Below are 17,918 nucleotides of genomic sequence, written 5' to 3' on the forward strand. Positions count from 1 at the left end.
CTCCGGGACATCAGGGTCTGTGACTTCATCATTACAGGACAAGTGCCTCGCACAGAGGAGGTTGGAGAATGAATGAATAAGTGAAAGAAAGAAAGAATAAATGAAAAAACGCTGAGGCCACTGGTGTAAAATGGGTTGTCATAAATAGAAAGAAAAAAGATTCAGAAACAGAGTACATAGGATTCTCTAATACTCTGTATTTTTAATGATGTCTTTATCTCTGGGGATTGTTATAAGGAGACAATAAGATGACTTCGGTGTTAAATTAATAATACAATACCACGCAGTAAACTAAATATTTTTATTTTATTACATTATATAACACTGAAGCCATGACTATGAGACGGGGCTATTTGTTACCCTAACTTTATAGATGTGAAAACTGTTAGAAGGATTAAGTAATTTGCCCATAATTTTTTTGCAAGTAAGTGAGGAATCTAGAACTTGACCCTGATGTTGCCTGATTCAAATCTAGACTCCCAGTTGCTATGCAGTGATAATTATTATTACAATTTAATATGTGTATTCTTTGACAGCTTTGGTGGGGATCTTGGCTGATGAAACCTTTTATCAAATGGTTCTGGAAGCCAAGTGGCTACTGTGATAGCATCAAGGTGGCAAAGTTTTCTTTTGACAAGGGAAACCCCACTAACACAAACCCCTCCTGCGTAGTTCTCTCACTCTGGCTGGGAGTGCTGCCCTTTACTGAAGTGCTTCCTGGTCTACTATTTGGTACCAGAAAATCTCTTTGATGAAATCACTTTAAGAGCTATTTCTCTAAATGCTTCATGCAAATCAGCAGTTGGCAAAAAATTCCGTATTTGTGAAATGCAGTAGTTTCAATTTGCTGTAGTTTCAGTAATAGAGTTTGCAATAGGTCTCTTCATCCTTGAACAAAGTAATCCTAAATTTGTTGTTTTTATCAGTATCCCTAAAAATAAATAGATAACTGGACCAAGGTCTACCCGTAAGAGAGTCCGAAGAAATGTCATGGTAAAATCTCACTTATAATGTAAATTGTGCTATCAACTATGAAGAAAAGTCAACATTTGATGCCATCTTTGCGTCAGAGAGATGTCCATTCAGTTCTCCTTTGATGGGCACAGTACAGCTTCCTTGTATCTTCCCATCACTCAGTGGCACTCCCTTTTACCCTTTCAGATATCGAGTGGTTTTGTGATTTATTTCTTCAGTCAGTCATTCTACAACATTAGGTTTGATACTGTGCTAAACAATTGATATGAAAAGATGGAAAACCCAGGTAATGTTGTCTAGGGACTCACAGTTTATTAGGACAGACAGATGCACAAGTAAAGAACTGTGGTGCTATATTATAAATGAGTCATAAAAGAAATGGCCAAGTGCTCAGAGCACTGGATACAGAGAGACAAGCAATAATTTGGTCACGGAGATCAAAGGAATCACAAAGAAGATGACAATTAAGCTGGTCCTGGAATAATGAGTCAGATTTCTTAAGAGGGAGAAAACAAAAGGTAAAATTGCATTGAACAATGACATGGAGGTGTGAAAATGTACGACCTCTGGGGTATTGTGACATTACGTCAGTTGAGTCTACCACTGACAATATATATACATGTCTGCTTTGTACGTTATGACAAAACCACATGTGCCTCGACACTCTCCCCCAATTTTGATTGGTTTCCCCTTAGTTCAGTTGTTTAGTTTCCTTTAAGCCAAATTTTCTCAAACTGGGTTGTGTCATAAATTCAGAAGTTTTCAAGCAGCATTTCTTTCCAATTGAATGATAGAGAACAGACTACAATAAAGAAGAATAGAAAAAATTCAGAGTTCATTAACTTAGTAAGATAAGTATAGTTTTGTGAAACATGTTTTACATGTTTATACATGTTATACGTGTCTGAGTGTGTTTCTATGTATCTATTCCAAATGTAATTCTTACTGTGGGTCACAATCAAAAAAGTTTGAAAATCACTGCAGTAGTTATGCTTTCTATTATTTTTCATTGCACTCATGTTATATTGGTTATGATTAAATCCTGAATCCAAATCAACCTTGGTTTTTAATGAAGTGACAAGTGACATAGAGTGACCTCATTTATAAGCCTGGCACACAGGCAAGCATCTGTTTTAGTGAACCCTAGGTACATTTTACCAGACGAAATCCTTCTAGCTGGGGAACAAAACCACCATTTATAACATTATTTTAACATTATTTTCCTATTCTGAGTTCCAAGCTACTAACTTAAAGACAATATAAAAAAATATAGCCAATTAGTAGTAAGTTTCCTAAGAGACTGGCTTATTTGGTAATAGTCATTCATTTATTCAACAATTATTTATTGAGCGCCTACTACATGCCCAACACTATTCTAGATGCTGGGGATACAGTGGTTCAAAAGACAGACAAGGCTATTGGAATAAAATATTTTTAAATTAAACATTTATATTAAATTTGAGCATCTTGCAACTGGGGTGACATGCACACTTTTAAAAAAGATTTAGAAACTAACCACAAAAAACAGTTAATGAAGGAAAAACAAAAGAATCCACTTCAAGTTGGACAAGGAAATTCACACAACAATATATATGACATAGGATATTTAAAACTAGACCTGACAAATGCCACATTTCATAAAATGATTTTAATCTGTCCCCTACGGAAAAAGTGCAAGACATATGCTCATACATAACACACATTTTTACAAAAAATATGAGCTTTGCACAGTAGGAAAGAAATAACTATGCTACTATTGTGTTGTATTTATAACGTTTAAAATTCTCCATTGAGAATAAAGCACTAGATTTTATTTAAGTTGCATATTAAGCTGACAGGACACCTTAAACTTTCCACCTGAAATTGGTCTCATTTAATATTTATTTTGTAGTTTTATATATGAAATGCGATAGAAAGTAATAGCATTTATTGTGTGAAAATTCAGAAACTTTCAGAAATTCAGGTAACTTTTATCCCTAATGGTTTTTGTAATTGTCATACTAGGACTTATAAAATCCATTTTGTTTGCATTATGACCTATATAAAAAATAATTACTTCAACATATAACTATTGAGGGCCTACTATGGGCCAATATGGGAAAAATAAACATATTTTATATCACTGAAAAAGTTATTTCAAAAAAACATAAATCAATATTGTCACTTATATTGTTTCATATCTTTTTTTCAACACTTTGCACGTCTTAATATTGCATTCTGTATTATTATTATCACTTGCTTCCAAGGCTATCACTTAACACCTTTAACTGCCTTTTTGAAACTATTTAGAAATATAAGAATTTCTGGGTCACATGTGGAAATTTATTTTGCTTTACCCAGTGTTTGTTTCTGTGTTATTTAACTTCTTTCAAAGTGTTTAACCTCCACCATCTATTGAAGATTTGTTCTACTTTTTGGAATACATGAGTATTATTTGTAGTATTTCCACTAAGTATGGTATTTCCATTAAGAGAGAGAAAAACCGAGAGACCTGCAGATCAGAGGGGAAAATCCAGAAAATATTTTATGCTCATTTTAAATATATATACATATACACACATATACGTACATGTATATATTATATAATTTTTTAGAGAATGAGAAACTTCGTGTTCCAGACAATGTAGAAAATTTAGAATAACTGAAACACATAATAAACCAGAAATATTCAATATTAAAGTCCATTAACTATGCTAACTTAAAAAGAAAACTAAATTGTTTTCTTTAAAATTTGGCTTGATTTTTTTTTCTACTGGTGTCAGATTTCAAGGATATATTTAGATGTTTTTCATCATATTAAGTAAGGTATTTATTCCTTTACCTTCACGTCAGATAGGTTATAATTGAATCTGTTGGCTGTGGCTTCCAAAGGTGAACATGCTTGGTTTGAATATGTCATCCTATTGCCTTCTTGCCTGCATGGTTTCTGCTGAGTAGTCCGAGCTTATTCTTATTTGTTCTCCTTTGTAGGTGACTTTTCGTTTATTCCACCCTGCTCTTATAATTCTCTCTTTATCTTTGGTTTTGGCCAGTTTGGTTATAATATGTCTTGATGACTTTCTTTTAAGATCTACCTTATATGGAGTTCGATGAGCATCTTGGATAGATATCTTCTCACCTTTCCTGATATTAGGGAAGTTTTCTACCAATGAATCTTCAACAGTTCTCTCTGTATTTTCTGTTATCCCTCCCTGTTCTGGTACTCCAATCACTCTTAGGTTATTTCTCTTGATAGAGTCCCACATGATTCTCCAGGTTTCTTCATTTTTTTTTTTTTTAATTCTTTTATCTGATTTTTCTTCAAATATATCTTCGCATTCAGAAATTCTAGCTTCTACTTGCTCAATTCTGCTGATCTGACTTTCTTTTGAGTTGTCTACTTCTGTAATTTTATTGTGAATCTTCTGAATTTCTAATTGGTACCCATCTGTGGATTTTTCCAGCTTATTAAACTTTTCGTTGTGCTTCTGAATAATATTTCTAATTTCTTAAATTGCTTTATCTATGTGTTCCTTGGTTTGTTCTGCGTATTGTCTCATTTCCTTCCTGATGTCTTGAACGGTTCTGTATATTAAACTTTTGTATTCTGCATCTGGTAATTCCAGGAATGCACTTTCATCTAGAAGATCCCTGGATTCTTTGCTTTGAGAGCCTGTTGAGGTGATCATGGCCTGTTTCTTTATGTGACTTGATATTGACTGTTGTTTCATCTCCAAGCCATCTACAAGTTATTGTATTAGTTTATGCTTGCTTACTGTGTCGTAGCTTCTTGCTTTGTTTTGTTTTGGTATACCCCTATGGGTTGCTTGAGTGAGCTAGCCTGATTATTTTTGCCTTTGGAGCTCTGGTGTCCTGTCCCTGGCTGGCTAGAGCTGTTATCAGGTGTATCACTCTAGGAGTCCATTCAGTTTTCTTGTATGAATTCAGCTCAGGTTTCCAGGTAGCTGAGCATCAAGTGTGTGGTACAGGCTCTGTCTCACAGTCTTGGAGGGGTGGTGTGATTGGTATATATACCGGTATTTGATTGCAGCAGGGGGTCACACTCTGAACAAGGCAGGGGGCTGAGGACTGACCCCCAAGTGTCCCTGAGGAAAGCACGTCCCTGTTCCCTACAGCATGCAGGCAGGTGGGTTCTGCAGAGGGACCACGGGCACCCAAAGTTTTTGGTTATAAGGACTGGGAGGTACCAGTTGTCTTTGGACCCCTGTTGCAGGTGGCTGGGTGACCTGAATGGAGCTGCCAGTCCTTAGGTCCCTGGTGTGGGTAGGTGGAGACCTTGTTTAATAGGCAAAGCAGTGTCAAAGGTCAAACGCCCACCTCTCCACCGCACAGCTGAAATGGTTGGAGTCTGCCAACAAGGGCTTATTCTCCTGAAATAGGCCCACACAGGTCCATGCAGAAGGGAAAGGTGCTCAAAGTCCATGGAAAGTTTATGCCTGGACAGGAGCTGCTTCTGTCCTGAGCTTCCCCCGTTAATGGAGCTAGCAAATTATCTTTTCTCTTAAATTCAAATTTTTTCATTTCCCAAGGCCGGGAGAATGGCTCTAGGTGCTCAACAGTGCCTATCTCAGGCCCAGGGAATTCAGCCACTGAAGCCAGTTTGCGGTTGGCGGGGGGGGCATTTAAAAATATACGCAAGTACTTAGCTTTTGCCGAGAGCCCCATTCTCCTCAGGTTCCGGAGGTGTGAGTGGGCTGTGTGGTTGGCTGTTTCTCCCTAAGGAAACTGCGGCCGAATGCTAGTACCAGCTCACCGCCGCCGCCGCCACTCCGGGAATGGTGCTTGAGGACTCCCCATGACTCAGGTCTGGTAACTCCTCTCTGCTTCTGAATGGTCTCTTCTTCCCCCTGCCCCTCAGTTCATTTTCTAAGCTTGCCTTTGAAGCTCAGGGCTCCCAGCTTGTCACAAATATACTCATTTCACTTGTTTTTTTGGGTCTTTGTTGTAGAGGGCTCACCCGAAGCATCTGTCTATTCTGCCATCTTGGCTCCACCTCACATGCTTGGACAAAAATTCTTGGACAAAAAATTATCTTCAATAAATGTATTAATGACTGATTGGAATCTATAAGTAGACATATTGATTTTGAAAAACACAAAATAAAAATCAGATGGGAATCATTACAAATGCAAAAAAAAAAAAAATCAAATGAAAGCACTATTTTTATGCCTCTTCAGAAATCTTTCGTATTGCTTCTTTTCTGTTGTCACCAAAAGGATACTGAATGCATGAACTCTTAGATACAAGAGGAAGGGAATGCAGTCTTTATTTCTCCTGGTATTTTCCTTGTGGTTCTTGCTAAAATGACAGAGAATCTAAGATAATGGAGGATTTAAAAAACCAAGGAGGAAGGGGAATGAGTAGGGAATAATTTTGAATGACAGTGTTTTGTTTTTTTTTTTTTAATTTTTATTGTGCTTTAAGTGAAAATTTACAAATCAATTCAGGCTCTTAAAAAATATGGAATGCTTCATGAATTTGCACGTCATCCTTGCACAGGGGCCATGCTAATCTTCTCTGTATCATTCCAATATTAGTATATGTGCCGCTGAACCGAGCACACGACTGTGTTTTTCCAATGTCTTTGTAAGCATCCTTAATTTCCCAAACTGGATTTAGCATTGCTCTTGAGTAAACAAAAATATTGCCTTATACTTTGCTTTTTATAACATCGGTATTGAACAAGGTGACAAGAATATTTATATCTGGACAGGAGAAGATATAAGATTTTCAAAATTCAAGATGCTAAAATTTTGAACTCTTATTATACACCCTGAGAATGGTTAAATTAATGTTTATTGGCTGATAATATCTGGATCATGAAAAATTATCACGGGTGTTTGGCTTTTTACTTAATTGTATAGGTTCAGGAAACTCAAAATATTTTGTTGAGGTTCTAAGAACACTCAGATCTGGTTAAATTTTGAATAACTTTAAAATGCATGATTGGGATTCACTTGCCCAAATTCATCAGTAACCTATGTTGTCTGTTTCGCTGATGTATATTCAAGCAGTTATACAACACCAAAAATCCAACCCATCACTGTCGAGTCCATCCAGCTCATAGCGACCCTATAGGACAGAGTAGAATTGCCCTATAGAATTTCCAAGGAGTGCCTGGTAGATTTGAACTGCTTAGCAGTTGTAGCACTTAACATCTACACCACCAGGGTTTCCAAGCAGTTATACAGGCCTTTTTTGCAATGTTGTTTTTCCTCAGAATGAGGAAGGTCTCTTTTTCCTTTCTCCAGAAAGCTGAGGAAGAATATGGAGCTGACAGTTTCCATACCAAACCGAACTAAAATAAAAAGCACGGAGCCCAATGCTGCCAAACTTTTCAGTGTTTCTTCACTTTGCACTGTTTGTTTGTACTGCTTCTTCATTGTTTGTACTGCTACTACAAGCAAATAACTGATGCAATTTCTAGTTGTTTTTGAGCAAATAACCACTTCCAGATGAAAGTAATAATAAATGCAACGTGGATTTTCTCAGTTATATCTAAAATTATCCAGTTCTCCATATCACTTTGCTCTTGTGGATATACAGGTCATTTTTCTCTCTTTTTTTTTTTGGTGGAAGGGGTAGGGAGGGAGGTTGGGGGGAAAGGGAGGGTTGTAGGTGTAGGTAGCTCACTGTTTTAACAATGGTATCTGGGAAAGGATCAGAAAATCTGTGCCACTGCCATCATATACGTTAGATGGAGATATACCTGAAATTGATGAACACCTAAACCAAAACCAGGGTGATGCTCTTCATCTCCACTCGGGGAAGTAGTGACTGGATACCATGATGGCACTCTGCAAGAGGGGCCACATGGATATCAGAGGTGAAGAAGACACTTGAATATCTATTTCGTGGAAGGACTTTTCATCTCAGAATACATGTGCTAATAAACAACAGTTGGGGAAAATTGTTTATGACATTCAACATACTGAGAAGCCGAGGCTAAAGATGTAAGGGTGGAATTGCATTTCTTTTTGTAAAGCGAAAACAGCCGTGATCTCAGCCATGTCTAAATTCTTCTGTTAAAAGAGAATTGTTCAAAGAAATCAAACTGTTCAATTTAAAACGAAGAGTGGCCGAAGTTGCTGGAAAGCTCATGCCTCTGAGTCTGCAGAATCACTGGCCAGGAAAGCAAAACTTTCCCATACCCAGTTTTAATATTGTGCTAAAGCCATTGACAGTGTTAAAAACCCTGGAGTTAAATATGATCCCCTCGCCATCCCCCTCCCACCCGCCCTTTCTCTTTTAGGGTAGTGTTTGGGGGACAAGAAGGGGGCTGGAGCTTGGCCCCGACCTCGGAATTGCTGCCAAAGGCTTGTAATATAATCTCTCTCCTTTTGAAGGGTAAATCAGTGTCAATTGCGTTTGCCGTCCACCAGAAAAAGTAAGCATTTTACTTCCGCTCGGTCTATGTGGACTGATGAAATGTAGGAAATCTGTTTCTGGCAGGGGGAAAAATCGTTTTCCCAACAGCACCAAGAGGAGCCATCAGAGAAGTATGAAGAGGGGCAGCGTGGCTGTAGCTGCTGCCGCTGCCACCGGGCTAGTGGGGTGCGGGGAGCCGCTGCTGCAGGACCTGTGCCGGGAGGGGCCGGGCCCCGAGACGCTGCAGGAGCCGAGCTGCGAGCCCCCGAGCCTCTGAGAGCCGCCAGCAGCCCAGCTCCGGACGAGGGGGTGAGCAAGGCAGGCTGGCCTAGATCTCCGCCAAAGCCGCGGCAGCCTGCGCGCTTCTGCAGCCAGAGGGTGCGAAAGCCCCTGCCTGTCTGCTCCAAGGGTAGCGGGGAGCTAAGGGAGAACGTTGCAAATAACCCCTGCAACTTGGTGGGGATGGGTGAGGAGCTGTAGACAGCCGGGCAGGCTCTGGCGCTAGGACTGGGTGGTCACTGCATTGGGGGACTCCCTGATTCCCTGGAAACTGCCATGTGTCCCTCATCCCCATTCTGGCACAGCCCAAATGACCGCAGCGCAGAAAGCCCACTGGGGCGCCTCAGCCAACCAGGAACAGAAGTTAGTTTTTCTAATTAGCACATCGGTTTTATATGCACATGTACGCATTCGTGCACAAGGGTGTCTGTAATGCATGCTCAACTTTGTCTCTTGTTACGGAGGAGGGAGGGTGTCATCTTTATGGATCAAATCTTGAATGTTTTGCTTGAGTCAAGGAGGCCAGGATGGGGGGAAAGAATGCGACACGTGTGATGTGGGGGGATACTAGCTATTTTCGACTGATGAGTTTGACAGAGTTGAGCTTTTTTAGTGAATAAACAAACACTAGCCGATGAATCAACTCACTTGGGAAAAATTTTGTATAATAGTGTTCTTTTTGTTCAGTCTAAAGAGTAGGTAGGGCTTTGAAACCTGAAATTGGTTGGGTAGCGGAGGAGCCTACCTTGCTTTAAAGGCATTAATTATCTTGGCAACGTTAAATTCTATCAGCCTAATAAGGTAAATTGCCATCAGCGCAGCCCAAACATCCCAAGTTTCTGCTGTATTCAAGGGATCAAAGGCCAGGGTTAAACGGATCCCGTTTTCTGCATTCCAAGGCAATTGGGATTGGGGTGGATTTGTCAGTAGTTTTGCAGGAGAAAGATGTGGCAGTCTGCTTTCTCGAGTTATAGCCTTGAAAACCCTATGGGGACAATTCTACTCTGTCCTATAGGGTCGCTATGAGCCAGAATCAACTCTATGGCTGTGGGTTTGGTTTACTTAGTAGTTTGCCCCATTTAGTCTTTTTGGAAATCACAGCTTTTACCCTCCCTGCCTCCTTCATCTTCATCCTTTTAGAGCCAATAGTTTGCAAAACTTTGCGGCCAAACTGACCCCGGCAAAAATCGTCTCCAACACAGCTAAATCAGTGTGTATAGGAGATCTTATGTGGGGGAAATAAGATCTCCATTTGGCCTCCTAGTGTTAAAATAAAGGCTCAGACAGATCCGATGTGCCAGCCTGGCAGAGGAAGTCCACCTTTCCTCCCCACCTATCCCCTGAGATTCACAGAGGCAAGGCTGAGAACAAGCCCTTGTGCTTATTGCTTCTTTCCCCCAGCCTCCTCACAGTTTGGCCACTAACTACAGCTGAGATCTGATTTGCTCGGCCTGTCTTTGAAATTGATCAATGAGTTCCTTTTCGAGGAATGCTTCCCCCTAACTGCAGAGGAGGTGGTAGCTGTGGTGGTCCTCTCCAACATGGGCGTCCTGGCTCTGACTGCCTAAGAGAAGGTAAGGGGCAGATGTCTAAGGCATGGGACAGGCTGCCTTTGCCATATACATTGCAGTCTTTGCACGTGGCTTCCTGAGTAGCTTTGAAACAAAAAGGTACCTTGGATTTCAGTCTGTATGCTATTAAGTTTTGGGGCTTATTTCTTCACTTTATTACTAAATGCCATACTTTGATGGTATGGACTGTACTTTATTGGGAAAGAAACTTACATGGCAAAATTTATTTCACCTGGTGCAAAAGGTCACCTGATTGCCACTGAGTTTTCTGTTATCTTGGTGAGAAACCTTAGTTAAATCTGAAATGTGCAGATATGGAGAAATGTCTGCTCTTATTTCAATCATAGGCATATTGTGTGTTATTTTAGCATTTTGCTGCAAACCTGGCAGCTCACATTGGAGACTTTGAGAGCATTCAGAAGGCCAAAGTTACTTGGGTTGAAAGTGAATAATGACGCTCTAGCAATTTGTTTGCAGATGGACTTTTTATTAAAACTGCAACTGATGTCTTAATGTTATTTTGGCATCTTTGTGGTTTTGATGTTGAGGTGGCAAACACAGTTTCTTTCCATTTCTCCTGAATAACTATCAAGGCTTCCCACTCAATGTTTTTCTGACTATAGGAAAGAACTGGAAAAAGACAGAAAATACTTTTAGTCAGAATGAGTATGGTGCTTGTGTAATTTTCTATCCTAAATGTTTTCACTGTTAATCCAATTGAGTTTTTGCTACTTTTTTCCTTACATGAGACCATCAGATATATGCATACATATATTTTTAATTTAAACTGAGCATATAATTCTGCTTTCCCTCAACTACATTATGGTTAAGACAGAAACCTTTGCATTATATACAACACACACACAAAATTTCTCTTGGATTAAATTTTACCGTATTAATTTAGGTGAAATTTGATGTTCTAATTGAATAATGTTAATTTATCCCTTAAATGTTCTAATTGATTAATGACTCTCAGGTGGTTTTCCAATCAAATTACACTGTGAACTAATCCAGTAGGGGTGCCAAACTGTTTGGCTGAATGCTTTAGTAGAATTCAAAATCAAAAAACTTGGAAACCATCTCTAATGCCATGAAAATACAAGAAATCAACTCCCCCTCAGTCTTAGGTTTTTTTTCTTTTTCTTTTTTAATGCCTTGAGAAGGAATTATTATTGTAGGTATTCCATCATTTGGGTCAAGAGAAACCATCATGGCACTGCAGGGTAGAAAGAGATACCATTTCGTACCAGGAGGGCTGAGTACGATACTTCTGTAATGACTGTGTAGCTGAATAGCCTTGTTTATTTGGATAAAACATATTTTTAAGCCTCCAGGCACTTTTTAGTAACTAGGAATTTGACTACATAAATATTCAAAGGTCCCTTTGAGTTTAAAGATTTTGTTACATAATTAGATAAACTGGTGATGAGTGGTATTTTACCTATACTTTTGGTTCCTTTAACTTGTGGACAAGTTGCTCCCCCAGCCAGAAATGGAGGCCCATTCACCAGATCGGAAGTTACTTTCCTGATTAAACTGTAGACCTTATTTTCTGATTAGACCCTTAGACTAAGGTTTTGCATTCATGATATTGGGTTAGAATATATACTTGTGTGGAAATATTATTGGCTAGCCAAAACAAATCATTTAAGAGGAAAAAATTCAAAATTGTGAAAGAGGCATCTAGAACTGTTGGTGGTTGGTTATTCTTTGAGTCTAGCTTGAAAGGTGCCGTTGGCATTTTCTCCTTCCAGATTTTTGGAGAGATGTCCAGTTTTGGGTGTTTTTGTTTGTTCTTAATGTCGAAATATTATTATTAACCTATGTATCACATGAACTTTATTCCTTCATTGTTTCACTCCCATAACTTGGGAATTACCTACAACTGATCAGATGGAAGTGATGTCATGCAGAGGAGAGCACAGGTTGCCTCCAGAGACAGGGCCCTTGACTGTGAGTTCATTAGGACTCACTGTTATGAATTACCACAGCTAGGGGAGTCTCTGTCTCGTAGGGTCACTATGGGTCGGAATCAAGTCCACGGCAACGGGTTTGGGTTTTTTTTTTTGTTTGTTTGTTTCAGGAGTCTTAGAAGCCCTGGTGGTGTGGTGGTTACGAGTTCGACTGCTAACCAAGAGGTTAGCAGTTCAAATCCACTAGCAGCTCCTTGGAACCCTATGAGGCAGTTCTACTCTGTCCTATAGGGTCTCTATGAGTTGGAATTAACTCCATGGCAGTGGGCTTTTTTTTTTTTTAATGTGGGGAGGAGGTAATATCTTCTGTTATTTTAATAACTAAGATCCTTTAACTGGTGTCAAGAATACAGTATAATTTATTACCAAAATTAAAAAAAAAAACACATGCGGAAAACTAATTTTAGAACTCAACATTTCATTTATCATCTTGGGGACATTGTCCCTCTTAGTATGAAAAAAAAAACTTTGATTTTCCATTATCTATAGTTTTTTTTTTTTTATAGTTTTAGTTCATCAATATTTTTTTTATCTGTATTCACTTCTCCCCGTGTCCTTGGCCTTTTCCTAATGACTTAGAGTTCTAAAGAACATTGCTGTCTTGATCCAGAATTGTTTTTTCTATTTTGAGTAAGTCAGTGGAAATTTTATTTTGGCACATTTTCTGTGTGATGATTTATGTTTAGTGGTTGTTGAGTATGAAATATATGCCAAGCACTGGCATAAACATTTAACCCTCAGAATTATCTTTGAGACATTAGCCATCATTGTACATGCTGGAGAACTCAGGCTCAAGGAGAAAAACTCCTATAAAAGCTACCAAATGGCTAGGTAGAGAACCGCTATTTGACCCTAGGATTTCTGAGTCTAATTCCAATATTCTATCCGTAATTTTAATCATAACATATTTCAGTGATATAATGCTTATAATTTTATTCTTATTTTTCTTTCTTTCCAATTTATTTTCTAACATTGCAATACCTTTTCTCTAACATTGCCAAGTCTGGAGATGGACCTGAAGCCATCTTGCTCGTAATCAAAGCACACCTCTAGGTGGCGGAAAAGAATACCTTTTCTTCAGAGTCAAAACTGGGATGTCTTCACCAGGGATTCTAGAGCAACACTAGACTAGACAGAGTCTTCAAACATGTGATGTTTTACTTATGGAGTCATTAATTTTTTCTTCTTCCTCTGGGCTAGTTCAAGTCTCATCATATTCATAATTGTTATTCCAGAATCACTTTTACTATGGAAAGAAAGAGGAAAAAAATACACACACACATTTTTTAAAGAATTCTCTATTAAGTTTCTGCATGTTTTTCCCTTTAAACTTTATTTTCCTGAATTCCAAACCCTGAGGGTTGAGTTATCCACTTTTAGATAGACTCATGAAGCTTGGAGAAACTATAGCTTGGAAGAGTCTTAAAAGCATTTTAGCCTTTCCACCCTTTTCCAAAGAGGTTGGCTTTCCTTAGTACCTACCAAAGTTACTTATTAAGTTTTTAAGTGTTTAGATTATGTCAATCTTATTGGCAACACCATTCATTGTTTATATATTTATTATACAAAAACATTTTTCTTTCCCTATAATCTAGTTCTTTAAGTCTAGTTGATTGTTAATCTTTCATTTGTAGTATCTTCCCATCTTTAAAACTTACCACTTGGCATCTCTTGTGCTTTTGAAAACTTGTGAGTGGATTCAAAAGATCAGAAATGAACTTTTTCTTATAATTTGTGCTTTGTGTGCTAATTAAACTCATCTTTTTTTTTTATGTTGATTAAGCATTGGTTAACACATGAGGTCTCCATGAGTTGGAATTGATTGGAGGGTAACTAACAACAACAACAACCAAAACAAAACAAAACAAAACAAAAAAAACAAACTGATTTCCTTCAAGTCAATTCCGACTCATAGCGACCCTATAGCACAGAGTAGAACTGCCCTACAGGGTTTCCAAGGAGCAGCTGGTGGATTCCAACTGCCAACTTTTTGGTTAGCAGCCACGCACTTATAAAAAGTATACAGTTCTATACTGATCTTCTTATCTGGGTAATACAAATTTATTTGACCTTTCTTCAACACATTTGAATCATTTGAGTTGGAAAATACTTCACGATGGGGTAAATTCCTCCAAACCCCAAATTTGGATCCTGCTTACTGGATCTGTTTCCATGTTTTCTGTTTATGTCTCCACCAAATCTAAATCTAAGACCTTGATACAGTGGCCTTCAGCTAACCCACTGAGTCATGCTAAATCTGATGGTAATTTGAAATATAAAAAAAGCACCAGGAGCAATGGATTGACAATCCTAATTCTCTCAGAAGAGATTTAGACAAAGGAGTTACTATCTATAACAGTGAGTTTAGAATTCTACATGTTTGGTACAAATTTAATTGTTTACCTTCTATTGCATGTCGATTATCCACAAAGCCTTGCCCCCTTGGAAACTATAACTCTACACAACAACCACAAAAAATGGTTATAAAGTAGCAAAATAAAAATTGCTTAGTTATTCTTATTGTTTTTACTTCATGATCATCTGTAAACATTAGAAGATAGTTTGAATTACAGTTCTGGCAAAACACAGGACAGACCACATGAGAAATAAATGTGCCACTGTCAAGGAAAAGAAAAAGTTTACTGTTTCGAAGTATTAAGGGGAAGGATTGTATCCTGGCTTATTGAAACTGTTACATGCCATTAGGTTTACTGTAAACCATCCCTTGATGAATTCTTTGCTGGACAATGAGCTTAAGAATCTGAGGTGTCTTCTTGCTTTTAAAGAGCAAAATAGGACTCTGATGCTTAAATGGAAGCTGCAGAACACATAATAGGGAGCAGGTAAAGTTACTGAACTACCGCCTCTCACTTTCAGGAAAGTAGTGAGAGAGATTGTGTCTTGAGAGGAAAAGCATTTTAGAGGTAACCCTTTTAAGATTTAAATTAGCTATTTAAATGTATGAATCCTGTGCTTAAATGTATTATTACTTAAATGTCTATTTCTGAGGCTATAGAAATCCAAACCAGCTACAGAGAAGTTTTATGTTTTCCTGGAACTAGAAATATTTTTAAAAGACTGGGGCAAAACTGTCTTAGATTTTGGTGTTTAATCACAGAGTTTGGAGACAATTTTAGTACTTTATATGAGTGATGTCACTATTAACTGCAAAATAATAAACAAGGACAATGTTCTGATTTCTGTACTGATAATTTAGTAACACATGACAAGGTATATTAAAAACATTTTGCCAACTATATGGTTTGGCAGCAAAAAGGAAAAAGTGGAAATTTGTTCCCTTTAAGCAAAATGAAAATATTTCCATAATTCACTTTAGATATTTAGATACATACAGATTTATAGCAAATGTTTTACAAATGAAATTTGTGGTAAATCTTAAAAAAAAAAAAATTACTCTGAAGAATAGTTACATTGAAAATGAAACTGTCTTTCCTTTAAAATGGTATATTTATGACACCTTTTATCTATTTATACATACTCCCAGCAGTTTTTCCTAATGCTACAGAAAAATGTTTGGAAGACAGTCATATTTTGCATTTTTCTGAAGTATTTCTGATGTCTCATTTTTTTTTTTTTTCCAAAATCAGTCTCAAAAAGACCAAAATTAGCTTATGTTGAGTGAATTAGAGTTTGAATTCATCTGGAAGGGAACACTATGCAAAATTTTAAAGAATAAAACCTACAAGAGAGTATACAACTTATATTGATAACTTTAACATATGGTAGACATTGAAATATAGCTGAAAACTTCATGATATCATATAAATCTCATTTCTTGCTAGTTACAAATACCTCATTTGTATTTTTATTCAGTCATAATGCATTTGGTTATTTCATTTACGCTATTTTTTATTTGTATAGAGAGTAGAATCCTATCTGTTGTCAAATATATTCTGAGTTTGTTACCTTAGCTGCTTCCTTAGATCCTACGCAAAAGTACTACATTCAGGGTCAACTACATATTCAAACACCTTTCTACAACCCATATAGGGAGTTGTGACTATTCATAAGGTGATCAGGTTTATTAAATCATCTCTCGTTTTATAAATGTAAGCCATTTAAGTACTTCTATTCTAAAGATGATTGCAAACAAAACCGAATATGTAAAACAGGTAAAGTAGGAAGATGCAAAAAAAAATAGAGCACATAGCATGTGAAAAGGAGAACCTGTGTCAATATTTGTTAGAGTCCTGGTGTAATTCTTGGGTTATCAAAATGAGTTACTGATGAATCTGTTTTGTAAAAATGTATCATCCAGAAATAGTAGTAGTCTTGGAGTAGAAGACCCAGGGTCAAGCCTGACTCTGCCATAATCAAGCTGTATGATCTTGGCTAAGCCATTTATCCTTCCTGGTTCTTGTCTTCATTGTTTATAAAAATGAGAAAAGTGTAGTAGGGACTCTCTGAATTAACCTCCTCCCCTGCCTCCCATCCAGTGTACTAAATTGTGAGTCCATGATTGCTTAGCCATATGCAAAGAAACAAGTGCTGCCGTTAACAGCACAGGCAATAGTCTTAAGAGTAATGACCATGTTTTCTATAAGCCATGCAATAGCCAGAAGACCAGATGCCTTACTGTCATTGCCAGCACCAAAATTCTGTGAAAAAACGTGGTTTCAAAAATTAACCCAAACAATGAGAGTTTGCAAGTTGGACGCTAAACATTTCATTCAACCACTTATAATTGTGTTTGATGAAATGGAATGTCTTGCCTTCGTAGCTGATTTTTTCCAAATACAATGTTTTGCACAAGCTCAGAGCTTACTGTTTGATTTTCTCTTTGACCTTTGATTGCTATTGTTACCTATCAACTGGTTGGCTAGAATTGTGAGGGCTAGAACAGATAAAGTAAATAGTGTTTCATAGGGCTTAATAATTAATAACCTGACCTGTAAATCAAACCATCCATGGATCCAGTTCATTACTGGGTCATTCGTGGCAAGATTTTAACAAGAGAAGTCTGTATAAAAAGCAATTGTTCTTTTGTTTCCAAAACAGGTATTACAAGTGGATAAATAATGTGCACTGCTCTGAGCCCAAAGGTACGCAGTGGACCTGGCCTCTCTGATATGCATCAGTATAGCCAATGGCTGGCCAGCAGACATGAAGCTAATTTGCTGCCGATGAAAGAAGATCTGGCCTTGTGGTTAACCAATCTATTAGGTAAGGTTATAAGATTGCATTTTGTGAGCAAAGATAACAGCTTTTTTTCTCCTATAGTGTCCTTTACCTGAGCATGTGACAGCATTTTGGGAAGAAAGACATTCATTATTTGAATTTTTCATCTGAGAAACCGGGAAGCATGTGTAAATTAAAATGAATTTCCCAGTGTCCTTCACATAAACTGTGCTTCGTAATTCCAATGATATGCATTGAAATGTGGAAATACGTAGTCAATTTGTTTATTTATATGCTTCTCTGATTTACATTTAAATTTCTTCCATGGAACTGACTAGTTTGACCTATTCTTTTGACGTTGCATACAGACTACAGTCTTTTTGTGAAATCTGGCTTCTAAAGATAGATTTCTTCACCCTACTTTTATAGCACACCTTCTAAAACTGCTGAATACCCAAACTTGGCAACAAGAATGTCTGTCCTTTGTTCCAGTGAGCTGACTAGTCTCACCCAACCTCAAGCTAAAATTTTTCTTTTCAGGTCGCTTTTTTTTTTAAGTTCTCTTCCAAATGTATCATTGTTGAGAAAGAAGCGCCGCCTCACGCTAAGGCTG

At 37.7% G+C, this 17,918-nt stretch overlaps 1 protein-coding gene and 1 non-coding gene across 4 annotated transcripts in view; one reads left to right on the forward strand and one right to left on the reverse strand.

The window, feature by feature from the left end:
• Positions 1-6,429: 6,429 nt before the first annotated feature.
• LOC126081303 (U6 spliceosomal RNA) lies at positions 6,430-6,536 on the reverse strand. The gene has a single exon (XR_007518350.1). It is a non-coding gene; the product is annotated as a U6 spliceosomal RNA (small nuclear RNA).
• Positions 6,537-8,287: 1,751 nt separating this feature from the next.
• GAS2 (growth arrest specific 2) overlaps positions 8,288-17,918 on the forward strand; it is a 128,827-nt gene continuing 119,196 nt past the window's right edge. For 2 of the 3 annotated variants that reach the window (XM_049890724.1, XM_049890726.1), the window contains exons 1-2: positions 8,399-8,652; positions 17,186-17,350. In XM_049890724.1, the coding sequence (XP_049746681.1) occupies positions 17,206-17,350 (145 nt within the window). In that variant the 5' untranslated portion in view covers positions 8,399-8,652; positions 17,186-17,205. Of the gene's footprint in view, positions 8,363-8,398; positions 8,653-17,185; positions 17,351-17,918 lie in introns of those variants that run through there. The other variant, XM_049890725.1, reaches the window with a different exon arrangement.

The sequence above is a fragment of the Elephas maximus genome, chromosome 7 (genome assembly GCF_024166365.1).
Source record: "Elephas maximus indicus isolate mEleMax1 chromosome 7, mEleMax1 primary haplotype, whole genome shotgun sequence".
Lineage (NCBI taxonomy): Eukaryota > Metazoa > Chordata > Mammalia > Proboscidea > Elephantidae > Elephas > Elephas maximus.